Here is a 27,709-nt window from a genome sequence, read left to right as displayed (position 1 = left end):
AGCTCCACTAAAGGTGTCAATATGACCTCTGGACAGGCCGCGTCGCATTTGGCTGTGTTACAGCATCAACTGGAACTAAAAATCGAAGCCAAATTGAAGTTCTCACAGTTCCTGGATGAAGTGAGCAGCCGAGTCCTTTGCCCTACCAACCTGTTCGTGTTGTCCAAGCAGACTGAATCCTCCAGGTCTAACTCTTCCATCTCCAGTCACAGTGGCAAGTCCAGGATCCTAGACCCTCAACAGCAGCCGGGGGACGTGGACTTTTCTCAGAGCCCAGATCAGCTGAAGAGCATCCAGTCCGTGGATGGGATGCAGGAAGAACAAGGTGCTCCAGAGACTCTAGAAAAAGCCTACCTGGAGACGGACATCGACTGTGTGCGAAGAGAGGATGAGATAAAGGAAGTGAAGACTAAGAAAGAGACGGCCATCACATTTGAGAGCAACGAGAGAAAAGAAGTTAAGACTACTACAGAATGTCTTCCAAACCCCATCCAGAGAATCAGACCTTTGAGCCCGCTGCTCTACAGAGAGGAAACCCCCACTAGATATCCTTGCCGATCAGTTTCCCTTCCCAGGGACATCAACATGGTAAGTCATTCCTGTCACATTTTATTTCATTTATGTTCCTTTTTTCAGTCATGCACATAGAGTATGAAATAACAAATCTCATCCCTTAAATGTACCACTTGCTTCTTCTTGGAGATAAAACAGAGACTTCTGTGTGAATCTTTGGCTTCTCAGATTATTATCCTGAAGTAAAGAACTAAGCATCTCATATGTGTCTCCTCTAGCCTCCCCAGTGTTATATATATATTTGTGGTCCCTTGAAAGTTTTCTGGGGCCCCCAGTAGACCCTAGTCCCTTGGTTGAAAACACTGATCTGAGCATCTAAGCTTTGCTATTGATATTAATTGAATAACTCTTATCATATGTCAACAATTGTCTTAAATGTTTCTAGGTTTTATTTCCTCTACAGAGTTTTAGTGAAAATATCAGAGTTGATTCCAAGTCCATAAAGTCCCCAGAGCTTTGAAAAACAACAACCTCTAAGAAGTGATTTTTTTTTCTTTAGGTACTGCTGCCATCCAAAACTGAAAAAAATGAATAAAAATACATTTTAACTACTATCTCAGCACACATTTTGGAGATATAAAGGCCTGGCTATGTAGGATGCGTTATCCTACAAACCACAGCAGTAGTAAACAATGCAGTCTGTCCCTGACTCATAACTATATGAGAAGGCATTGCTATTGAATCAAGATTTTAGTCTAGCTGAGCTCTGAAAAGATAAGACTGCCAGAACTCATGCAGAACAGAGCAATGGCACTTTACTGTCCATATTAGACCAAAACTCATGCACATGGGCACGTGTGTGCATCTTTAATGTTTCTGAAGCTCAAAATCCTCTCCTGTGTTCTCACTGCATGTCCCGTTCTGTGTGTGTGTGTGTGTGTGTTTTCAGCAGGAGAAACTGTATGCATCAACGAATCAGATGCTAAGAGGGGGGGGGGGGGCAACTATTGGATCAATGTAGTTTTACATAACTGTACTGTAAATAAACGTTTTTGGTTACATCAGGTCATGCTGAATTAATGTGATCATGTACTTTTTAAGTATAAAATGCACAGGGAATGGAATACTATCCAATAAGCTTTAATACTCCAGATTTGCTAGTTGAACCTGTTAACTTTTAAGTGATTTAAATATGTTAACCCATTATATTTTGTGTAGCATTCATTTGTAGAACACATACATGCACGCACGCACACACACACACACACACACACACACACACACACACACAAAAACGTTGCCTTAATTTATTATCTGATTAAAATGCAGTCTTTGCCGTCACCTTAGCAACTGCTTGAAAAAAGGTGGGTGGTGAGGGGGCAGAGACACGAGTCGGTGTGTGCCTGAGAAGAGAGAAAGAGAGAAAGAGAGAGTGTGCCTGTCAAATGAAACTTGCAGAGCTCCCTTGCCATTTGTCGGAAAGTGAGATTTCCAGTCGTTTTCTGAATACAAACATATGAGGTTGATCTTTATATCAGAAGATTGAGTCGATTTCCTGCTTTAATGGACACTGAAGATAATAAGTGAACATCTGCGTCATCAACTACAGTAGTACCAAATTTTCATATAAATGTAGGCTAAACAAAATATGGATTTTGATATGTGCATTCGGTAACACTTTAGGGAACATTTACTCACTATTAAAGAGTTTTCAAATAATAAACCCCTAATAATCTGGTTATTGATAGTAAAGTAGTTGTTTTAGTTATGTTTAGGTATAGGGTATAGGGATCTAGAATATGGTCATGCAGAATAAGGCATTAATATGTGCTTCATAATTACTAATTAACAGCCAATATACTAGTAAAAAGAATGCTAAATAAGCAACTGAAAAAAAAAAGAATTTTTGTAAACCTAACCAGAATTATGAATAAATTATATCTCATGATGAATTTGGTACAATTGTGGTATCCTATCCACCTCAACCAACATTTCTGCCCCTAAAAATGGTTCCAAAAAGGGGTTTTCATATTTTTTTATTGTTTATTTTGGACCCCAATTAATTTTTTTATTTATGAAAAAGTTCCAGGGATGTTAAAGGTTCTTCCTGGAACCATATCAATAAATACACTTTATTTTTAAGAGTGTGGTAAGTATTCCATTCTATTTATTCGACTTTTTTTAACAACAGTGTTAATGTGAATATGATAATATTTTAACATACAATGCCTAGACAAATTAATTCCGTTTCATTCCAAAAATGATTAAAATATAATTTCCGCCATTGCGATTTCTGTTGCATGAATCTATCAAACACAATACATCGTTCATGTTTGATGTGGTTGAAATGTTCACGACTTTAAGGGAAAATTACAAGTATTACAAAAGTAGGAAAAGTAATTAAACCAGTCAGTGTAACAAATTTGTATAAACATTGTAAAAGTGTTTTATGTATTTTTTTACCAAAAGTGTGTGAAGAATCTTTATTCACTGATAGCCTTTTAAAAGCAGGCGCACATTTTTTATTAATTTTTTATTTTTTTTTGCAAGAAATACATAAATCACACACACAAAATATAAGAGCAGGTTTTTTTTTTTTTTACCAGTAACATTTTCCGACACAACACATTTCCGAGGGAAATCTAACGCAGCATTAGTGTTCAAGCAGCAAATATGGTAGCACCCTGTCCTCATTATTTCGGGATGCAACTGCCGTTTTGAATTGCATGGGAATACTGGGAACATTTTTGCAGTCTCCTTTCATAATTCACATTTAAATTTCTAGATGACAAATCTAGTAAAACCCTCTAAAAACATTGTGCTATAAATTTTGTATAGCATTGGTTATACATCCATGTGAGATTTTTGGACTGCATAAAGGATATATTGACATGTATATACAACATAAAAATATATTATTAAGTACTTTACAAAATCAGTGTAATGTACAAACATAACATATCATTATTATTTTTTGATAGGCATTCAGACTATGAAACTAGCGTGTTATACCACATTGGATCACATATTGCCTGCCTGGTGTTGAATTAATAGGACTGCTGCACACTAAATCTGAATATGAATTTCTCTGACATAATCTCACTCTTGCATTATTCATGGGGCAGCAGAGAGACAGACCGAGTGAAAGAGAAAGCTGTAGCATGCAGTGGATGTGAGAAACGGAGTGCCTCCCCATCAACAGATGAACCCACCTGTTTCTCTCCTAAACCCCCCCCTCTCTCTCTCTCTCTCTCTCTCTCACACACACACCGTCTCTCACACTCTTTTTCTCACCCGCTCCCTCTCTCTGGTCAGCTGTCTGTCCTCACATCCTGTGGATCTTCGTGAAGCCGATGAGTGAGTATCTTTCGGGGAGGAGGAAGGCGAGGGGGCGGCGTGTATGATGTTGTGTATCTGAATTCTGGCTGCGACTGTGCTTTCCATTCGCACTTAATCTGTCAAGATTTCTCCGCTCCTTGCACATGAGATCGGTGCAGAAGTATACTGGCACTGTTAAGTAGAGAGAGAGCAAGAGAAAAGGGAGAGACAGAAGGAGAGAGAGAGAAGGAGAGAGAGCGGCTGTGTGTGCCTCAGACTGCGCAGTGATGCCTTGGCAGCTTCGGGAACCAGGCAAACATTCGTTTCAGTAATCTCCTCTTCTTCCTTCTTCCAGGCTCCTGATGAGGAGATGCAGACCATAAGGTAAGCGGCTTCACCTTTCTGTCATTTTCTGTCCCTCTATTTCTTCTATCCACGATGCCTGTTAAAGCAGGACTGCAGCATGAACTCACCTTCAAAATGATGCCCGCATTCTCCACCAGAAAATGGGAGTTAGCTGGTTAGAAAGCGCCTGTTCTGGAAACTCAATTGTTTTGGTTTGTAATGTGGTGTGGATCACATCCGAGTGTTCTTGATTAGTTACATTGGCATTTCACGATGTGCATGTATCGCTTCCCTCTTTCCTGGGGATATCGATTTGTCGGAGAAGACCTGTAGAGATGTTGAAAGCCACATAATGGCCATTCCCAAACTGAACGGCAGCTTTCCATTGGCTGGAGGATATCCAAGCCATGTGTGTGCTGCGATCAGATCGCTGTTCCCTAAGGCGACATCAGAGATGGGGCTTGGGAAATGATTTATGAGCATGCTAAGCGTTCACCGCCGCTGCTGTATATTATAGTATAGAAGTCATGCGGGGAGAGAAAAGATATGACTCAAGCTCTGTGAGGGAGGCTGGGCGGATTTATTGGGGGTTCCCCCTCCTTTGCATGAATTATTAATAAATTACAGGGTGAAACAGAAATGTTTCGAATCATGCTGCTGGATTTCAGCAGGCTTGTCTTTTTTTGTTGCTGAGAGAAATGAAAAACTGTAAAGTAAATGTGTTGGCAAAGACCCTGCATCCACGATGGAAACCTCTTGTCACAGTGGATCGCCACATTTGGCAGAGAGCAATCCGACATTAATTTCCTGCCTGATTAAACATGCCGATATGAACTATTTGCAAATTAAATAAACTGCAATGGAGTTGAAAAAAAAAAACAGACTTAATCATCCAAGTGGAATCATATGATGGTCATTTTAGTTGATTAGTTAGGAAGTGATTGTTGGTTAACTTCTGTAATAATTGCTCCATGGGTGATGTTGTTGCATTGTGTGGAGCATGCAAGGTGCATGCAAAGGGTGCGAAGGTCTGAATCATTATATCATCGACGATTCTGCAAAGGAGGCACGAGAGCTGATGGACAGAATATGCAAACATAAGGTGAAACACCAATTATCATCCCATTTTTTTTTTGCAAATGGCCAGCTTTGACCCCTCAGTGCAGCAAATCTGATGTAACACACTGAAATCGCTTCTTCTTGCTCCTTTTTCTCTTCTTCTATACTGTACAGTACAAGAAGATGAGATCCATTGACGTTTGTTTCAGGTATTATATTTCAAAAGACAGGAAGTAACATTTATACAAGTTACCATATGATGTTTTTGGGTATAAATTAATGAAATTCACAACCCTGTCAAAAACATGCCCACCTCATTTTCATCCCAAAATAAAAAAGCATGTAGAAAATGAAGACTATGTTTTTTTTAAATGTATAATTTAATTTATATTATTCATATTACATATAATAACAATTGAATAAGTATATTATATTATAATATTTTTGGTTGTGACATTTATTTTTATGACAATTAAGTGCAACCCCACACTTGTAATTCCCATTATTCTAAATCTGATGATTCTCATTAGATTCTAATTACTATATTTTACTATTTTACTATAATATACTATAATTACTATACTATACTATATATCAAAAGCAAAAATAAGCACAAGCTTACTGCACTGCAAACAAATCTGAATATAAAATTGGTTTTCTTTTCTTCGCACAAAATATGTATAATTTCTTTGGGGGTTAAATATGATTCAGACACATTGTGGTGAGATATACTGTATCAGGAAAATGACTGCATGCATGGTTAGCCGTTTCGAAACATGGTAATATTGTAGTTTTGTGTTTCAAGGTTGTTTATGAGATTATTTTGAGTAACAAAAATTAGCTCCATGTAATCTGCGATGTAACTATTTGGAAAGTGTATGTTTTTGGAAACACTTTACATGAGTGTCTTTGAAAAGTATAATGATTATTTTCCAGAATCTTAAAATAATGGTTGCTATGCCACTCAGTGTCATCAATGTAGCACTAAAAAGTGACTTTTGATTGTACAGCAGCACAGTTAGTCTTCAAAATCTGTTGCATGTGGTCATTCTGTTGGTTTCAGTGAACTGTATGTGGCTTTGTGCATTTAGTCAGCTGAACGATATCCGCAATGACGTGTCTGAAAACAATCCATGTTTTTTTAGCCTTGGGCGCTGATGTTCTCTGTCTCTTCTGAAGAATTGTTTATTAAAATGTGTTTTAAATTAATCGGTGCTGCTATTTTTAACATGTGTGAGCTCGTCTGTTCGCTCTTGTATGTGTACATATCCCCGCATGTTCAGAAATCTCTATGTACCATTCAGCCTTGCACGTTTAATATTTTATATACCAGCAGATCCCTGCATCTCAGGGGTATTCTCTCTCTCTTTGTGTGTGTGTGTGTGTGTGTGTCTGTGTTTATATAATTTGTTGTATTTTACCACAAAATAAAAATTCTGGACAAATGTATTTTGCTGGAAAAAATTATGCAAATTTTTTTTAGGACCCATTTTTTTTGGGCATTGTGTAGTTAACATAACTGAAAGCTTCCTTGGGGACAGAACAATTAATCTCATTCGGCGTCATCCCAAACTTTTCTATTCTAGTTTTCAAGCAATTACCCACAGAAAATTAACCTAAATCCCAAAGTTGATTTGCTGGGCACCATGACACATTTTATCACGGCCCTCGGCGCGACGTGTTGCTGCTGCTTCTTGGAATCCCATTCCAATCATCAGATTTCCGTTGCTCATCCTCAATTCGGCCCGGATAGATTGTCCTGATTCTTCTCCTCTTCTTTTATCTGCCATCTGCAGGCCGCATAATCCACTTAAGCCTTAATTATTCCTCGCTGTTCGCAAGTGGGTGGCTGGTGGAAGGAGGGATGATGTGAGATTGAAAGTGAGAGTGAAAGATAGAGAGCAAAAGAGATAGAGAGGGTAACAACAAATCAAGTCAGAGCAGATAAAGAAAAGAAAAGCCCAAAATTCACACACAAGGCACAATGGCACAATCCAGTCCTGATTGTGCCATGTGTGAATTTTGGGGCTTTTCTTTTTTTATAGTCAAACGAAATGGCATTCAAAAATCATTGATCTTCCACGATGTTCTGTATTTCAGATTAGAACAAATTAGTCAATGAGAAATACAAATGTAGGGCAGGACTTGTTTTTATCCATTGGGAATTGAGTGCATTGTATAAAGTGGGCGTTATATGCAAGAGAGGAGTCAGACCTGAATGTGAGTTTACAGTCGATTTTGAGGAGGCTTTCTGGCCAGGAACGTGGAGACTGAAGGTTTAGGTAGTTTTGGCTATGACGGCATCTTGAAGTAATGTGTAAATAACTATTTACTCAGGCTGCTCCTGTTGACTATTGGTTAATGTTAATAAAGTCATAACGTTAACACCCAGAAGACTGTACTTACTATAGTAGTAATAATAATAAAGTATGTATTATTACAGTAACTTATTCATATTATTCCATACGTAAATGTATAATTACACTGTAACAAAGCTACTGTAAAATAAAGTGCAACCAAACTTTATTCTTCTTTGGAATAAAGTGTAGTGATGAATCATGCACATGAAGAGCATTAGAGTGTGTTGAGAAAATATTGTAAATAGGTACAGACTGTGACTAAAATAATTTAAATAATTTCAAATCTAGCTGCCATTGGTGACATTTTGGGAAACTTTGAGTGTGTTTAGATGTGGCAGGGCATAGCACGATCCATTTCTTGAACAAATGACCCTATTCTGACAATAAAACATATTAAGCGGTGCAACAGTTTTCATGATCATGTGTCACTGAAGACTGGAATAATGATGCTGGAAATTCAGCTTTGCTTTATAGGAAAAAAATTACACTTTAAAATATTTTAAATGGAAAACAGTAATAATATTTCACAATATTACAATTTTTATTGTATTTTTCATCAAATAAAGGCAGCCTTAGTGAGCATAAGAGACATATTTTAAACACATCAAATATTCTTACTGACCCCAAACATTTAAATGGCATTGAATATCTTAAGTCTGTGAGACTTACATCAATCTACAGTGTTTACTGTTTTTCTCTCTCTAAGACAAACATGTAATTACAGATAAATAGTCACATTGTACTTATTATAATCAATCAACACTAAAACCCTTGTGTGAGTCACACTCATGGTCACGGTCAAAAGTGACTGGACACCTGAAATGTAACTTATATATATATATATATATATATATATAGAGAGAGAGAGAGAGAGAGAGATTTTTTTTTTTTTTTGAGAGAATTTCATGGTACTAATGAATATTTATGGAATAATTATGATTTTTTTTCCCCATTGAAAATGGTACTTTTCCCCCCAATTAAAAAATAAAAAAAAGATTTTTCATTTAATGCAGATTGCAGATTAAAATAGTGACTAGGCCTTTAAAATCCAATTTTTGAAGGTGGAATAGCACTTCTTGGTGGAGAAGGGTCTGGCTGCAGACTTGCACTCTCAGACACTTGCACTCTCAATGGATTTGCCAATGGAGACAAGACGCTGTGGTGGTGATTAAACAATTAAAACTAAATTAGTAGGCCTACTACTATAACATACCGGGTCCTGCAAGAAAAAGACAAAACCGGCAAATCCGTGGCCACAGAGCAGCAGAATATGAACGCAATGCACAAAGTCTTTCGTTAAGCGTTTTCCTCCTGTAGAAAAAACAAACACTTAATATGGCACAAGATACATTAAGTTCAATTAAAAGACCAAATTCGATATATAGTTATTATTTAATGTACTACAAGGCAAGCAGATATGAACACAATGCGCAAACTTTAACCTCCCATACAGCAAAACGCTTAATGTGGCCTAATAACAGACTAAGATGATAAAGACAATTCAGTAGGCCTAGCCTATATGTCTTGTTGTTGACTCAACGTATATACAGACCAGCAGATATGAACGTGCATTATGAAATGCATTAAGTGATTTTAAAAGGATCAACTCAGTACAGGCAAGCAGACGAGTAGAGAACGCAGTGCGTTAAATTGTACATTAAACGTATTCCTCCTATATAAATAAAACACATAATGTATCTTAAATGACAAAGACAGTGATATAAACAAGTTGTAGACAGTTTATTCTACATGAAAAAATGCTTAACGCGAAACTTTGCGTGTTGCGTTTACTCTGGGCTCACCTGCGTGCCTGTACATATTAGTTATGTATTTTAATAATGTAGAGAAGCATATTGAGTTTGGCCTTCATCATCTTAGTCCATTATGCCACATTTTGCGGTATGTGAGGAAAATACTATATACATATTTATTAAAATAATGAATTGTATTTTTAATTTGATATTTTAAGCCATGTTAAGTGTTTATGTTTTTCTACGCAAGCATTCATATTCTGGTGATCTGGCCACGGATTTGCCGGTCTTATCTTTTTCTTGCAGGACCCTGTATGTTATAGTACTAAATTAGGTTTAATCATTTAATCACCACCACAGCGTCTTGTCTCCATTGGCAACACGCATCATTTGTGTTGCAGGTAGCAGAGAGTGCAAGCGATTGCAAGTGACATTGTATTTTAGTTTATTTTTTCTTGTCTTCGCCACCTGGCTACTGTTATAAAATGTTGGGAAATTCAAACAAAAAGTAATAAAAAAAATTCAACTAAATAAAAAATAAAGAGTGCAAGTGATGTTACTAGTGTCTGAGAGTGTAATTCTGAGAGTGCAAGTGCAAGTCTGCAATCAGACCCTCTTGTCTTGGTGAGAGCAAAAAAAAAAAAAAAAACACTAAAATTTCATAGTGTAACCACTAGATTCCTGTATAGGACTTTTGAAACAATTGTTTACTTTTATTAGGTTGTGGAATTTAATGTATATTTAGGCATTCTCAAAGACTTTTTGTTCATAAAGGTTTATATTTATTTGTTGTTTAAAATGTTGATTTGTAGTGTAGGTTTTTGCATTATACTACATTCAAACCTGAACACAGAAACATTTTGTTACACAAAACATAAAAATTCTATAAAAATGTAACGAAAATGTACAGGAATGCTTTATCAGAGCTAAATCTTTCTGGGTCTGATCTGATTTTAACCTTTATGAGTCTTCTGACTCATTTTGGCTATATGGTTATAGCCATACCAATTCATTTGAGTATGTATAATTCTGTATGTGTGTGTCTGTGAGTGAGTGTGTGAGAGTGGATGTATCTGTTTTACACTCTTGATGTTTTAACCCCTTCCTTGCTGTCCACTTTTTTACTCCATTGTACTCTAATTATTGTTATTTTTTTTACAGTCACACCAGTTCATAGGTGTGTATTTGTGGGTACAAGTGTGTGTCCGCGCGTGTGTGAGTTGGTGTGTTGATTTTGCATTATATTATATGTTTTAGAGTTTCACCCCTTCATTTCTGTGCAACTTTTGTCTGCATTGTGGGGGATTTGTAAATTGTACCTATAAAATGCTCTGTATTTTTTTCCCATTCAATTCCTATGGTCGGTCATTTCTGACTGAAGACAATGAGTGTGACTACTTTTTGACCGAAGACCACACAAGGGTTAAAACTATTTATATATTATTGGTGTTAATGCAATTGCTTATCATATGAGATCCAGTTGTAAGTTTGGTCTCTCACAGTGTTGCCAAGTCTGTGGTTTTCCCTCAGAGTTGAGCTACTTTTACACTCTTGTTGTATTTTTTTCGTTTAGTCTGTGGGTTGAAGCCTTTCTTCCATCTCACTCCTGCCCCTCTACTCTTCCAGCTCCACTTGTCTTTCATTCCCTCCCTCGTGCCTCTAAAATGTCAGCTTCTCTTTCCGAAAGATCAAATGCAGCCAATGCAGCCCCCCGTGATATAAGATGCATTGACTTCCATGGCCTGCTGTGGGAGTAGACTTGCCCCTCGTGATGTGGTAAATGTTCGTGGGTGAGGATTTAGGGAGAGGTGTTATATTGACACCCTGCGGTGATTCAGATGGCAGAGAGAAAAAAATGAGTGTGCGATGAGTCAGAGGTGGGGGAAACCAATGAGAAACGCATAACCAATTGTCACAAAAATCTCTCCAACCTCACCTGATGGACTGGATGGAAATAGACAACGAGATGACAGGAAGAATTATGTCTTTCAGTGCAATATAATAATATATATAACACTTTCCATGAAAAGGGTTTAATAAATTCTATTATTACATTTTTAAAGCATTGGAGGCATAAATAGTGTTTGTTTATTCTGCAAAGTATTAGATAAATCAGATTATCTACTAACTCTCTTAACTATTCACAGTTTTAGTATCATTATCTAAAACTAGAATCATAATTTTTTAAAATTTAAATTAACATTATAACATATTTTAGTTCAGCTAGCTTTCAAGGTATTTTTTTCGTTATTATTTAAAGTAAATTAAACATAAAAATAAAACAATAAAAACTATAGACATTTAAACAAATAAATAAAACAATAAAGCATTACAATACAAATGACAGAATACACAACATCTAAAACTTACTAAAATGTTAAAATGAAAAAAAAAAAAAAAAATCTAAGTCACAGAAACTATAATAGTATATCAATGATAGAATAACTCAAACTAATAGATCCTGTATGCGAGATTAAAACACTTTAAAGGTTAGCACATTTCTGATTTTATCTTGTTGCACGCCAAAAATTCTTGTATATTTAAAAATGAGTGTTAAATCAAGATTATCAAATATGTGAAAAAGACGTTAAATAATTCATGATACCTCATTTAGAATATAGTACATGTTAAATGGTAGTGTATACTGTAACCTTGATGTAAAGAGTTTGGACTTACAAAATCATAAATCCCCATTATACATCCCAAAAACATTTTCCCCAACACTTACAGAGTAGTGGTGGCACCCTTTAAAACTGAAACAAAATGATTAGAATAACACAATGCAATAATCTTCACATAATCTGTTGATATGTAATTCATTTTAGCAAAAATGATTTTAATTCACTCATTTTAACTGTCCAAACAAAAGTAATATCTTGCCATGTTTGGCTGTATTAACTGCATTCATGCTTTAATCTCTTAAATACAGAATAATACAATGAAATTGTGCAATTTTATAACAGCTTAAATTAACTGTATTCTGTTATAATATATATATATATATATTTAAAAGGTAATTTATTCCTGTGTTGCAAAGCTGAATTTTTAGCATCATTACTCCAGTCTTCAGTGTCACATGATCCTTCAGAAAACATTCTAACGTGCTCAATATTTTCATCATTTATAACAAGAAATGTTGAGCACCAAATCAGCATTTGAAAACACTGAAAGGGATATATTACTCATTTATTGTATTTTTGATTAAATAATACAGTCTTGCTTTGCATAAGAGACTTCTTTCAAGAAAACAACAAATTTAGCGTTTCCCAAATCTTGGTAACGAATTTAGCAAAAATGACAAGCTTCAGCCAAAATACATTTTCAATAGCTCAAATAAGATATAGTGGGACGGACAATCCTTTTCTAAAATTTAAGCCCCTCCTTTTAAAATTTTGAAGAGTTTTGGGACTTGTTTCGAACCCTCTTAGTGGAAAAGGTGCCATAAATGTGAGGTATAATATTCCCCAAGCTGCAGCACTCTACAGATGAACTATGTGCTTCCAGCTAGGTGAATGTTTTTTTGATGAAGTCGCAAGCTGTCTCATCGTGTTCCTACCTTAATTCATCTTGTCGCTCACAAACGCACCCGGCCCAAAGAGGTTAATTAAGCCTGTCGCCGCACGCTCATTCTCGCCGTGACAGTTTCATGCATGAAGCTTCGAGATGAATCACAAGTTTGATGAGACTGTTTTAATTGCTGTCGCTATTATTTTGTAATATGATTGCAAGCGCAGCCCGCCACTCTCTTTACTCTGTTGGCAGGATCTCCAGCGGTCTGTCAGGGCTGCATGGGAAACCTAACCTGAAACTCAAGCAGGAATAAGAGGAATCCCTGTTAGGGAGCAGAGAATTTATACACAGCCCTTCATGAGAGGTGGTCTACTGCCAAAACCATGAAAAAGATATATATTGGAAAAACAGCCCTTAAAACCTCTCGAAATGGTTGTAAACTTCAGAAAAAGAGGTAAGACGCTCTCTCAACCCCGTCGTCCGCCCACCACAGTCATCCCATCGACCATTTCCATCTCCGTCCAGTGCTGACCATCAAGACTGCTGGTGCTACAAGTGTTGACCAGTGAATATGCTATTGTACACACATACAGGACCATAATCATGTGCTCTCCAATCCACTCCTGACTACGGAAGTGTTATTGTTTTGTAAAATAGGGCTGTTTAAAGAAATTAGTCAAATCAACTTGTATATATATATTTATATATACAATGTCGGTATACAGTGGGTAATGTGGAATAAATCATGTAGTGTCATATACAGACTATAATCAGTGTAGAGACCGACTCATCTCCTTTATATAGCAAAGTTCATAGCAAACCAGGCTAGTTGTCACATATACTGTATCTCAGCAATTGTTACGTTTTGAGTTGAGAGTACACACTGGTATATATTATATATAAGGAGAAAAGGGATATGAATTATATGATGAGGGTAGATTATAACTAAAAGTTTGAACTGTGTTCTTGTGAGAAAAGTAAATAATAATAATAATTGTGGCAAGCCACCATGAAAAATATAGACTGGAGAAAAAAATTCTACTAGCATCGTCTGTCCAATACTTTATAAAATACATTAATGTGGAGATGTGAAAATATATTTAGGAATTAAAATTTTAATGAATTAAAGAAAGAAATATGTGCCATTATTATTTTTTAATTATTATTATTTTCCTATAGGCCTATAGTTTTTACTATTTTTTTGTATGATTTTTTAACAAACTAGTTAACTTGAAAATTAAAATGACTTTCAGTGTAAAAATTTTAGTGCTATGTGCAATTATATATTTTTTTATCTATTGACAGACCTAGTTTTTACTATTTCAATTTATGAATTTTTGTTTATTTGAATTCTCTAGTTCACTTGCAAACTAAAATTACTTGCAATGTAGAAATGTTAATGTTATGTGCAATTATTCACAATTATTCACAGAAATCTGTGCAATTATTTTTTTTATATCTTTTGACAGCCCTAGTTTTCACTATTTCATTTCGTGTTTATTTTATCATGGTTATTTTTTAATTCACTAGTATACTTGCAGACTAAATTTATTTTCAATGTGATCAGCTAAACATATGCTGCGAATATATATATATATATATATATGTATATATATATACACATATAAATGCTAAAATAATAAATAAACAAGCACATAAATCAATAAATAAATGGACATGCAGAATTACCTACAGAGCAGTTCAGTGTCTATTGGGTTCTTTGACATTTCATGGAGTACCATGAATACCATGATATCTGAATATGTTATTTATTCATTTTCATAATATTACCATGGCACCACCATACTACATTTTATTAGGGGAATCCAACTTTCATTTGATGTCAGACTTAATGTTTTGGCTTGTGTGTGTGTTGTGTGTTCTACTGCGTCCTGCAGAGAACAAGTGTGTGCTGGCTTGTGCGTGTGCTCATTTTCAAATACACGTGTGCATCGATTGTGTTGCATCCTCACTGCTTTAGACACGTGTTGTCTGCACGTCTGATCAAGTGTGGTTTGTGGCATGCTGAAAGCCGCCGCCTCTATCAGCAGGCAGTAAGTCATTATCGTTCACCACACATCTGTCCATCAATACGAAATCATTAGGGCCCTCAGTGGTTCTCTTGTGTATTGTAAAAAGCTGTGTTTGGTTCCATCCATCTCTCTCACCCCATCCCCACTTGTGTGTTTGATCTATATATAGACCATTTGTACATGGCATAGGTCATGTGACTAAGTATCGATGTGGGAAATGAGAAAAATGAGTGTTGGGGATTAAATAGATCAGTAAACCTGATTTACCAAGGCACTCTTGACGTGAGTGTGTTTGGGTTACATTAAAAAAGTGAAAAAAAAAAGTGAAAGTGAAGTGACATTCAGCCAAGTATGGTGACCCATACTCAGAATTTGTGCTCTGCATTTAACCCATCCGAAATGCACACACACAGAGCAGTGAACACACACACACACACTGTGAGCACACAACAGGAGCAGTGGGCAGCCATTTATGCTGCGGCGCCCGGGGAGCAGTTGGGGGTTCGATGCCTTGCTCAAGGGCACCTAAGTCGTGGTATTGAAGGTGGAGAGAGAACTGTACATGCACTCCCCCACCCTCAATTCCTGCCGGCCCGGGACTCGAACTCACAACCTTTCGATTGGGAGTCCGACTCTCTAACCATTAGGCCACGACTTCCCACTGTGATTAAATGTGATCAGTGGGTTGTATGGCAGTTATCGATCATGTCAGCACAATGAAGTGAAATACATTCAGAAATCTGGCCCAAACTGAGATTTTACATTGCCTTAATTGATCCTGAATGTCTACCTGATCCATGTAGAACGGATTCAGGGACTATTTTTGTCATTTCTCGTCATATGAAGTGAATGTAATCGCATGCACATCTGTATGCAGCTCTCTGCAGGAACAAAAAGAAGACCTGCGCAAACGTCTCTCCTACACCACTCATAAGCTGGAGCTTTTAGAGCGCGAGTTTGATTCCACGAGGCAGTACCTGGAGACCGAGCTGCGCCGAGCCCAGGAGGAGCTTGACAAGTTCACCGACAAATTACGCCGGTAAGAAGAGTGTACACAATAGCATCTGGCTTTTAAATAGTGTGGCTTTCTGTTCACATATGGAAACTCATTGAACAATTTATCAGACAGGACAATCAACTTGGCTGCATCCCAATTCGCCTACTATGCTCTCTATGTATGTACCTGCTGTTGTTGCAAAATACACAGCAGTATGTAAGTGCTAACATCTTTCCAAATTCGTCACCTTAAAACTTACTCATATTTAAGGTTAATACAGTAGTGTAAAAAAAAAAAGTATTTGCACCCCTCCTGATTTCAATTTTTATGGGTTTATATTGGTCAAAACACAAAGAAAGCGTCCAAATATGCCTACTTCTATTCTATGTAGTAGGCAGTAATCAGTCAATGAAATTAGTAGCATGTCTAAATTTGTAATGTTCATAAAACACTTCTACTACTATTTTCGCCTACACTTCTGAATTGCACATCCAGCGGACACTTTACTATCCCATGAACCCATGGGAGAAGATTTGTTAATGGCAGCGAAGTGATGCAACTGATGTAGTCACATGACAAAGCCAACATTGTGGATGTAGTACATCTGAATTTCATTTATACAACACACATTCATCCAACATAGAACATATATTTTCTGGTCACAAAGTGTGTTCCTTAACAAATTTTGTACCTATTTAGATGATATTCCATTTAAGACTTTTAAATCAATGGAATTTATATAATATAAAAAGTCAACGAAACAGCTGAGACTCTTTGTGCTCTCATCACATGATTGTTGGAAAACCCTTTTGAAACTTCGCGATAATAACCTAGACATGAATCAAAATATACAATTTTAAAGGTTGTGATTCTTCTTTTAAGGAAGTCAGTAAAAAGTGAAACATGATGGTGGAACTCTGATTATTTTGGGATATTTTGCAGCAGTTTCCCAACAGCATTGTTAGCCAACTATGGACGCAAGTTCCATCATTACCAACATAGTTCAACGATTTGATGTTTTCCGTATCTATAGTTCCAATGAAAATTCACAAAACAACACATAAGTTGTGCGGTTGGAACTACAGTTCTCAACCTATGCTTAGAAGCGTAGTTTATTTATGTGACTAAGTTCCTGTTTTCAGGTAACAGTCTTGACTAGCTAGTCATGATGAGCTTGTGAAAAACAAAACAGAAAAAAAAAACGAAATAATGTTTGTAGCTACCAAGTTTCAGAAGCACGCAACATCCGGTAGGTGGCTATTGTCAGAGGCAGCCTAGTCCCAGCCTCAGACGTCACGCCCACGGACCACTGGCTAAACATCTGATGCATATGGGACACAAACGTGGAAACACTTCAGGAGTGTCAAAGTCATCATCCGATTGGTTGAATTCTACAGGATTTCCAGGAGACGTGCGTGTCGCGTTCTTTAACGTTCTGCCTCAGGATCAAGTAAATGCTGGAGTTATAAAAGTATGTGAAATTAAAGTGCGCGGCATGGCATCTTTAAAATATGTCAGAGAGTTTTACACTTGGTCTGTTATCGTGGCGACATTTCCACGCCTCGAAACTTGAACCTGAAGAAAACTAACTGTGATTGGTTGTTTGACATGTCGGTCAAATGGCCTCATGGGTGGGCCTTGGCCAATAAAAGCTGCGATGGATTCCAGACTTTCAGCCGTCAGGCTAGAGTCTAGAGACTAGAGGCAGCCGAATCAAAACATGTTTTATATTTATGTTCGGGGGACACTCTGTCTTGATCAAAAAAACCTTTGCAGCAAGTCTCGAATTCGGCCTGCCCCATGCTAATGAAATAAAGTACTAAAGACTGACAAATAGCACATATAAGCTACAGTGATGACATACTTTTGTAAGCCTACCTTGAAGTTTGAATCATCCTGGTTCCCTTGACACAAACCCAATAGTATTTTTTCATTGGCATTTAAATTATTGCAGAAAATAAGATCAAGAAAAGTTCATGATTTTTATAGATTTTGTTCATCACAATAATCTTCACAAATTACCATAACTTTTAGGAAATTTAGAGCCTAAATACAGTCACCAGAAGTAAAAAGCAAACCATAGGCTATAAACTAACTACACCATGGTCACTTGAATGTGTGTCACGCTGTCTGGTCTCTGTTTCCCTGAGTCTCCACTAGTGGTCTCACTTCCCCATAGGCACCTCACCGTAGGCACTACAATTCCCACAAAGCCTTCTCCCTTCATCACATTGATTGCACTCCTGTTAATTGCACTCAGGTGTCTTCACTTGATGACTTGATAGTCATTACCCTGCCTATATTACCGGTCTTTTTCTGTTTGTCTTCATGGAGTCCTTTCACTCCGTCACCCAGTTTCCTCGTCTTCCGAGTTTCCTGTTCCAGTTCCTATTCCCGTTCCTGTTCCTTCCCTGTTTGTTTGATGTTTGGATGAATTTATGGTTTTGACCCCTGCTTGTTGGATTCTGATTCGGATTACCCATTAAACCACACTGCGTTTGGATCTCTCGTCTGGGTTCCGATCGTAACAGAAGGACTCCATCAATGTCATAGACTCCAGATGTGGTGGTCTTCTGCGCCGCCTTGGTGGGCTTCTGCCTCGACCGCACGGATGTGGTGGTCTTCTGCGCCGCCCTGATGGGCTTCTGTCTCGACCGCATGGCTGTGGTGGTCTTCTGCGCCACCCTGGTGGGCTTCTGTCTCGACCGCACTGATGTGGTGGTCTTCTGCGCCGCCCTGGTGGGCTTCTGTTTCAACCGCATGGATGTGGTGGTTTTTTGCGCCACCCGGGTGGGCCTCTGTCTCGACCGCACGGATGTGGTGGTCTTCTGCGCCGCCCGGGTGGGCTTCTGTCTCGACCGCATGGATGTGGTGGTCTTCTGCCTCGACCGCACGGATGTGGTGGGCTTCTGTCTCGACGGCACGGATGTGGTGGTCTTCTGTGCCGCCCGGGTGGGCTTCTGTCTCGACCGCACGGATGCGGTGGTCTTCTGCGCCGCCCTGGTGGGCTTCTGTCTCGACCGCATGGCTCCAATTCCACCTTGCTCCTCTCTGGATTCCTGCCCTGTCGGTTCGGCCCTGGGCCACTGAATGTTATGTTCCTTCCTGGACCCGTGTTTTGTTGTTGTTTTTGTTTTTTGCTCTTCTTTTCTCTGTTTCCCTCTATGGACCTGGTCCTCTGTCCCTCCCTCTGATCCTCCGCTGGTCCACCTCCCTCCTGGGCTCCTTGTTTTTGTTTTTCTCTCTGTTTCCTTCTATGGACCTGGCCCTCTGTCCCTCCCCCTGATCCTCCGCCGGTCCACCTCCCTCCTGGGCACCTTGTTTTTTGTACTTCTTGTATCTGTTTCCCCATTTTACCTGGCCCTCCGTCCCTCCCCCTGGTCCTCCGCCGCTCCACCTCCCTCCTGGTCTCTGTGTTCCTTGGTCTCTTCTTGTGTTCAGGTGGAGCATCTGGTAGCTGCTCCGTGGAGGAGGGGGTAATGTCACGCTGTCTAGTCTCCACTAGTGGTCTCACTTCCCCATAGGCACCTTACCGTAGGCACTATAATTCCCACAAAGCCTTGTCCCTTCATCACAGTAATTGCACTCCTGTTAATTGCACTCAGGTGTCTTCACTTGATAGTCATTACCCTGCCTATATTACCGGTCTTTTTCTGTTTGTCTTCATGGAGTCCTTTCATTCCATCACCCAGTTTCCTCGCCTTCCGAGTTTCCTCGTCTTCCGAGTTTCCTGTTCCAGTTCCTATTCCCGTTCCTGTTCCTTCCCTGTTTGTTTGATGTTTGGATGGATTTATGGTTTTGACCCCTGCTTATTGGATTCTGATTTGGATTACCCATTAAACCACACTGTGTTTGGATCTCTCATCTCCTGTGTTTCCCTGGGTTCTGATCGTAACAATGTGACCACCATTATGCTGTGTTCCCACCAAACGCGAATAGAGCGTCAAATTCGCGTCTACCGCGTCTAGTTTGCCGCTTGAACATTTTGAATGCATTCGCACGTATAGAGGCGAAATCCACTTCTTGTGGGAGGGGCAAGTGCTAGTGGATGTCTGTTTGCAAGATGGCTGATGTTGATCGAGCACTCAGGTCTTTTCCACTTTTTCCTGCACACGTCCTCGGAATAAACGCATTATCTTGTCAGCGAAAAGTAGCTGTAGGCTATATGTGATACTTGTGTCATAAAGCTCCGGTTGACTGCTCACTGACAACATCAGTATTTCCTCCATGTTGAATGAGTGACTCCTAAGCAGGCTCCTGATTGGTTAACGCGCAAATTAGACGCGCGAATGAGGCGAATTCGCGTCTTCCGCTCCGCACTAAACGCCTCATTCGCACCGCGAGACCTCCAGACGCGCGTAGACGTGCCTTTGCATTGACTTATCATTGAAATCATTCGCGCCAGACGCTCTATTCGCGTTTGGTGTGAACACAGTATTACGCTTCTGACAAGTCTTTATTAAAAAACAAAAACAAAAAAAGTTTTAGAATAGTTTGCATGAGCGCAATCAAAAACACAACAAGGCTGTAAAAGCAGATGAGTGTGTAGATAAGTTTACCTTTCTCCGTGATAATGTTAAATGTCATGATAACCACTGAACTGTCACTTCATATCAAGTAAAAGCTTTTTAAACAATTGTAAAGAAATGTAGGCACTTAACCAAAAACCCATATAACAAAAACATTGACTTTAGGACGATACTACCAGAAGTGCTAAAATGTTTACATGATTAATGGTTTTAGCCTACAGCCTAAAATGCAGTACTCTATGCCCCCGTCCCAAATGGCACCACCTTAAACCCTTGCGTTCTTTCTCTGGGTCCACACTTTCATGACGTAATGCCACTTTGACTGTTAGGTAGAAGTCTGCTGTGGAGCTTACCTCAGTGCGGGCTTGGCAGAAATATGCATCAAGGGCACAGAGTACTGTAGCTACAAAGTCGACACTCGCAAGCACCGTTCAGAAAGCTAAAATTATGAATATTGACTAGAGTGAAACAGCTACAATTTTTCAAGGAAAGAAAAACAAAGCACATTACAACACTGCATTATGCCTATGGTCATTGCTTATGGTATTTTACATTAATTATCTTTGGGGAAGAAAATAGCAACCATTAAGCTGTGAATACAGTTAATAATAGTGAATAATAGAGAATATCACAGACTTCTTGACATCATATACTTTTAACCATTTTTAAGGCAGCTACCATCATGTTCCTTTCATGCCACTTAAAAAGGTGCCTCTGCGCTAATGTTTAAACATACTATAATTTGGGATGCACTGTTTCTAGCCTTGCCTACTATTGTGGATGGAGTGAATTGGGACACAGAGATTGTTTTACTTCACTTGGCTGATGCCAAATATGTAGGAGTCAGTTATACAGTTATAGCTTCGCCATGTGTTGGGCTCCTCGGTCCACTGTAAAATAAATGTTATGAATTAATACTGCAACAGATACCATAATGATGAAGATAAACAGGCGGTGAGAGTTTTGGTAACTGACTTGTGTCCATGGAAATAAGGAAAGCATTTAAGACTTCCCAGTGCATGTTGGATTAAAAAAATATATATATATATGTTTTGTTCATGTGTTTCCCACAGAATACAGAGCAGTTACTCGGCACTGCAGAGGATCAACCAGGACTTAGAGGATAAAATCCACCAAAATGTGAGTGCACACATCGGCCACACACTAAAAAAGCCCAAATTATACAAGAGGTGTTAGGGTAAGTGCACACGCACTGCTTTTTGTTTTAATGTGTGAAGGTTTTTGTTTGCATATGTGTTCACGAGTACTCATCATACTTTAAGTGTTTTTCAGATGGAAGTGTTTACATCGCTGTCCACACTTCTGTACATGTGTGTACTTGTTTTTCTGGTGTGAAAGATTAGGGAATGTGTTAAACATGTACAATAGCGCTGAATGCACTTAGAGTCTATTTGAATATCAATACACTGCCACTGGTGCGCCTGACGTTAATTATAGTCCATTACATCAGCCTATCCGCCTTCACATGACAATGTGATAGTGAGTCTATTATACTCACAAAATCTGCATCACAGCCTGTTTGTTAAGTTTGAAACAATTGAAATATAATTAGCCTGCCTGCTGCAGTTCATTGTATGACCATTACATGTCTCTATTAGGATCCACTCCTCAGGGTTTATTCCGAGCTTGTTATAGTAAACAAATGTTTTTAGCAAAAGATTGCGCCCATAGACATCAATAATGACCCTGAAGGTTAAGGGTTCAGGTATGAAAGGAAAATCATGTGATATCAGCCTTTTATTGATGTTCCTTTGAATACGCAGATTAATTCCCATCTGCTGCAGGAGTATAGAATGACTTAACACATGCATTGACTTCTCCCTTTGTGAAATTGTCTGTATTCATACTGGCGGTATGAATTAGGGTATCAGGGTATATATTATTGTAAATGCATAGCATATAGGTTTTTTTTTTTTTTAAATGTGCTCCTTTCATCCAGTCACAGCACCACGATGATGAGAAACGGGCTCTTAGCAGAGAAATCATCGTCCTTAACAATCATCTCATGGAAGCTAAGATGACCATTGAGAAACTGAGAGAGGACAATGTAAGAGAAATAATGACAATGTGATTTCTTTTATACACTGAGGCTTAATGGCAGCCCTTTAGAGGAATGTGTATTTGCTTTTCTATATCTAAAAGTTGCTTTTCTGCCACTCTCAATAGGACTTGTACAGAAAGGACTGTAACCTGGCTGCACAGCTCTTGCAGTGTAATAAGTCACATTACAGAGCCCAGTTATCTGAGGTAAGTTATCACATTTTACCTTGATTTGAGCAAATGTTGCCAGTATTATGTTTATGGGTACTACAGTATGCAGTAATTTGTGACATGAAACACTTGTTAGCTTCTTCATTGTTTCCTTTCTTTAGTTAACATTTTTTTTTTAATTAACCCATAATTTTATAAGAATGTTTAATTTTTGTTAATTGGTTTATTGACTATTAAGTTTAAAACTTTTCAATCCTGTTAGATTCTATCCTGTTAATTTTCTTGCCATTATGTAGACTCATTATAACTAATACATGTATTTAAAATTAATTGATTGTGATTAATTTCAATAAATAGCTTGACCAGAGCCTATTTAAAAAAGACAGAAATACATCTTTAAATTAAAACAAAGGTAGTAATAAAACATGTACTTCCCCGTTATATGGACATCTTAGATTTCTTTCATTATGACTGATAAAAATAAGGTAAGTGTCCTAATTTTAGACACATTCCCATAACAAATGATGCTAATAGGCATAATTCTAATAATAATAATAACATAGATCACTTATTGCCTCTGTGGTACACTAACATGTATGAGCGGAGTTTACTTAGGCCCAATTCTACCCCTTAGCCCTTCCCCTTTCCCCTACCCCACCGTTTCGCGCATTCACGTGAAGGGGTAGGGGTGTCTCGATTCTCTTTTGGTTGGAGGGGTAGGGGTAAGGGGAAGGGCCAGATAGCCCTTCAAACGAAGATTTTTCGGGACCACACTTCAGACGAAGGGGTATGAATTATCACGGCAACATGGCAGCTACAGCGAACAAAAAGACACATAAATGTAAGCTTTTCTGGCATAAATAAAGATTTTAACGAAAAGTAATCATTTGTTTTATGTTACATTCAATTGTGAGTTCATATTAACGGTCATGTTACTCAAAGAAATGTTTGCAAAAAATCGCTAATATTTGCTAACGTCATATCATTACAGAATGCGTGATAGTGCCACAGCATATGTCTGATCAGGGCGATAACTGCCGTAGACTAATCCCCCCAATAATTAGAAATCGCTAAACCATTTTCTCAAATATTGCCTATTCGAGAGAGAAAGAGAGAGAGAGAGAGAGAAAGGGAAATTGTGTGTATTCGCGTCTGTGCGTTTATCTTTTTAGAGTGAGTTTACTTAAAAACAGCGATTGTATCCTCTCATTGCTGGAAAATATAATGTAGCGATTCAGTATTTAAACAAGTTTATTTTCTCCTGGATGTGTGAGCTGCGCGATTTCCGATATGTGTGTGGGTCAGTAAGCAGCTCACTAATACAGAACGATAATTAAAGGCTCTAATGCACACCAGCACACCAGTATATGGGTGTATTGTAAGAGCTAGACGACGAATGATGGCGTGTGACGTCATGGTAGTGGTGTCCCAATCCTTAGGGGAATATTTGTCTCCCCTACCCCTTGACACGCTGTTTCAAGGAACAAGGGGAAGGGGTAGGGGAAGGGGAAGGGGTATAAAATAGAATTGGTATTGGGCCTTAGCTTACCTGCTACATTAGGCTATCTGTTCAGTTTTTGAATTTTTTTCAATTTGACAGTTTTTGGGAAAATTAAGTATCTAAAAATTAAATATACAGTGAAATGTAATTGGATATCTTTTTAACAACGATGAATAAAAAACCCACTCTGTCAGCCTTTTTGGATGTCATCCACACAATATATTTTCCAAAATATATTTGATCTAAATAAACCCAACTATTCCCTTTAGTGCAATATCGTTTAAGTTTAGCTACAGAAACTTTGTTTGAAAGAAACTAATATTTAGGTCAGCCATAGTAAATCAAGTTCTTGTTTAAAGAAAAATTGAGGCTCTGTCCCAATTAAGAATGGGTGACTCTTCTGGCAAGGAAGAAGTAGGAGGATGTTCAGTAATAATACTCTGTGCCAATAAACCTGGCAGTTTATTCTTAAAATCTGCTCCAAGCCTTACTCCAGTCCCACGATGTTTAGAGAAGAGACTAATGTTGAAATGCTGCCTTCTGTAAAAAACCTGTTCATATTTGGCAGATATATTTGAATGGAAACATCAGTGTGTCTGTTACACAATGTGTTGAGGGAATTCAGCATTGCATATTGTTTTATATGAAAATGTCAAAGATTTGGCACTGAGCATTCATAGATGGACATAGCTGGACAAGAGGTGTCTCGTGGTTATGAGGAAAAATCAAGTTTCTGAATAACCATAGAGAATATTTTTAAAAGCAGCTCAAATGTCTCAAAAGCAACAACACTCAACAGATGTTGTATGAATTAGATATCAACCAAAATCTACCCTATTGATTTTGAAAGAATACATTTTTTGATTTGTCTTTGCTCCTCTTATTATGTTTCTATAATTAGCCATATACTGCAATTTACTTTCTTCTTGTTGCTATGGTGAAAAAACTGAGAAGTAAAAAGGGTTGTGATATTGGATTGATGCTTAGTACTCTGTGTGTTGTGTCAGTGATAATGAAATCTGTGGTTTTCTCTCTGGCCAATTTTCACTAAATGAAATACTAAAAACCATGTACTTACGTAGACCATTTGTACGGACTTGTCTGAACACTTAATACTGGTCTTTAACAATATCTTTGGTGGTTTGCTTTACAAATGTATGTGTTCACTTGGTGCTTTGGTTTCATTCACCAATCTCTTGCATGTTTCTTGCAAACTTCTTACTGATATTGACCTTACCTATTATTCCCCACTTATCCCTTCCAGATACGTTTCCATAACCGTTTACCTTTTTCTCTTTTTGTGCAAGTTTCTCAACTCTTATTGTTCATTGGTTCATCTAATATAAACATTTGGTTTACTCTCTCAGTTGCCTGCAGAGTTTCAGGAGCGTGTAAGCTTGCACATGGAGGGTTCTTCTCTCTGCCATTCCCCGTATGCCGACACAGTGCCTGCCTCTGTCATTGCTAAGGTCCTGGAGAAACCAGATGAGGTCTGCGGCAGTCAAGCCTCTCGCTCACCCAGCCCACAACCCAAGGAACGCCAGGGATTCCTTGTGGGCACAAGCCTTGTGGGTAGCACTGAGCGCCTTGGCCTCCGAGCTACTTACAAGTCAGACCTACATAGCAGTGACACAGCACTTTATTGCCCTGATGAACGGAGACGAGAGCGCAGACCCAGCATGGACCTCCATGGACAGCGGAAAGGGTATGAACCCCAGAACTCCACTGACAGCAACCCAGAAGAGGGATCCATGTCCCTGCAGCCTGGCTTCTCCCAGGACTTCAGAAAGTTTACAACCTCTCTGGGAGGAGGTTCTAGCTCTTACTCAAGTTTTAGTGGAGGAGGATCAGAGGACAAGGGTCAGGATCCTCCAAGCAGTGCTGCATCTTCTCCGCGCCACCAAGCTCTTTACATGGACTGGAGGGATGGAGGTGAATACGAGCACAAGAGTGACTCTTCCTGGGAGAGGGAGAGTCCAAGCGCCTTTACGAAGGCCCACACTTTTCAACAGCCTGAGTCTAGCCACCATCAGAATGGAAGCTCACCCATTTACAGCAGAACAATGTCTTCCTGTTACAGTGAACCTTATGAGCCCCTGCCACCTTCCACCTCCCCCAGCATCACCTATGGTGACAGTCGCCGTGGAAGTGCTTTTAATCCTGAGGAAGAAGAGCTGATTGGTCGTTGGAGGCAACTGAGTGTGGAGGACCTGAGTGCCCACTCATACCGTAGTCCCGGCCGGGCATCACCCTACAGCTTCTCTGAGCAGCACTTCTCAGTCCGGCCTGCAAAAATCCGTCTTGGTCCTCTCTACAGTAGCTTTCAGGAAGGTACTGATGTATACCACCATCATGCCGGGGTAGTAGATCCCTTCTCTAGCCCCAGCCCTGATTGCAGCCCAGGCTTACGGCAGCAGCAAAGCCAACCTCACCTTTACCACTCCAAGGAGGACAGCCAAGAGTCTGAGCACAGCCTCTACAGCCCCAAGGATGGTGGGGTGGCAGCTGGGGGCCAGGCAACAGAGTATGTTGACGTAAGTCCCAACAGTTCAAATGAGTCACTGGACCATGGATCTCTGGAGATGGCTGCTGAGCTGCAGCATTACCAACCAGAGAGGCACAGCATGTCCCCTCAGGGAACCACTCCACCACCTCCTCCACAACAACCGTACCAAAAATTTGGCACACTAGGACTGTCAAGAAAGGACAGTCTCACCAAGGCACAGCTCTATGGTACTCTACTAAACTGAGAGCAGAGTTTCCTGGTAACTCTCTTTCACAGCTCTGTAGTACTCTACTAAACTAAGAGCAGGGTTTCCTAGTTACTCTCTTTTGTCAGTAGGTTTTGAATGTTAAGCTACAGTTTGAGCCAAACATTTGATGGGATTTTCTCTTGAATATTTTCAGTCCATAAGCTCTCTTATCTTTTTTCTCCCTCTATTTCTGTATCTGTTACAGTGTTTTCTAAACATTGAACATAATTTGCTCATGTTCCTACAGTTAATATAAAGCTCTAACACTCAGCACTATTTGTATAGCCTATTTTGAAAGTTTATTAATAGTTCTGTGTGGTTTTTGGAAAGTATTTTAAGTACATTAGATGCATTATTAATTTTTGGAAACTTGTCTGCAGAGAGAGAGAGAGAGAGAGAGAGAGAGAGAGAGAGAGAGAGAGAGAGAGAGAGAGAGAGAGAGAGAGAGAGAGAGAGAGAAAGACAGACAGAGAGAGAGAGAGAGAGAGAGAGAGAGAGAGAGAGAGAGAGAGAAAGACAGACAGAGAGAGAGAGAGAGAGAGAGAGAGAGAGAGAGATTAACTTTGTTTTACCAAAAGCCTTCTGGGCTCATAAGGGTTTCTGAATGGACAACACATGCTTTGTAAAAAAGAAATGCTAATTTTGACAAGACATTTGAACTTTTATTTAATTTATAAATAGCTGTATTTATTGTTAAGTATGCTATATCTATAACTGTTTAATAAATGTAACACTATGGAGAGACTGACAAATCTATATAATTGTAAATTATTTATATTGCTATAAATAAGGAAGTCAGCACAATTAC

At 38.7% G+C, this 27,709-nt stretch overlaps 1 protein-coding gene across 1 annotated transcript; it reads left to right on the top strand.

Annotated features, from left to right (window-relative positions):
• Positions 1–27,388, top strand: LOC132092685 (brain-enriched guanylate kinase-associated protein-like). The gene is made up of 7 exons (XM_059499018.1): positions 1–588; positions 4,187–4,215; positions 15,767–15,928; positions 21,489–21,555; positions 22,376–22,483; positions 22,603–22,683; positions 25,516–27,388. Exons 1-7 carry the CDS (start codon positions 22–24, stop codon positions 26,896–26,898), a joined length of 2,397 nt encoding a protein of 798 aa, XP_059355001.1. The 5' UTR covers positions 1–21; the 3' UTR covers positions 26,899–27,388.
• The last annotated feature ends 321 nt before the right edge of the window (positions 27,389–27,709 follow it).

This window comes from Carassius carassius, chromosome 18, assembly GCF_963082965.1.
Source record: "Carassius carassius chromosome 18, fCarCar2.1, whole genome shotgun sequence".
Taxonomy (NCBI): Eukaryota; Metazoa; Chordata; class Actinopteri; order Cypriniformes; family Cyprinidae; genus Carassius; species Carassius carassius.
This window is presented reverse-complemented; position numbering and strand designations above follow the sequence as displayed.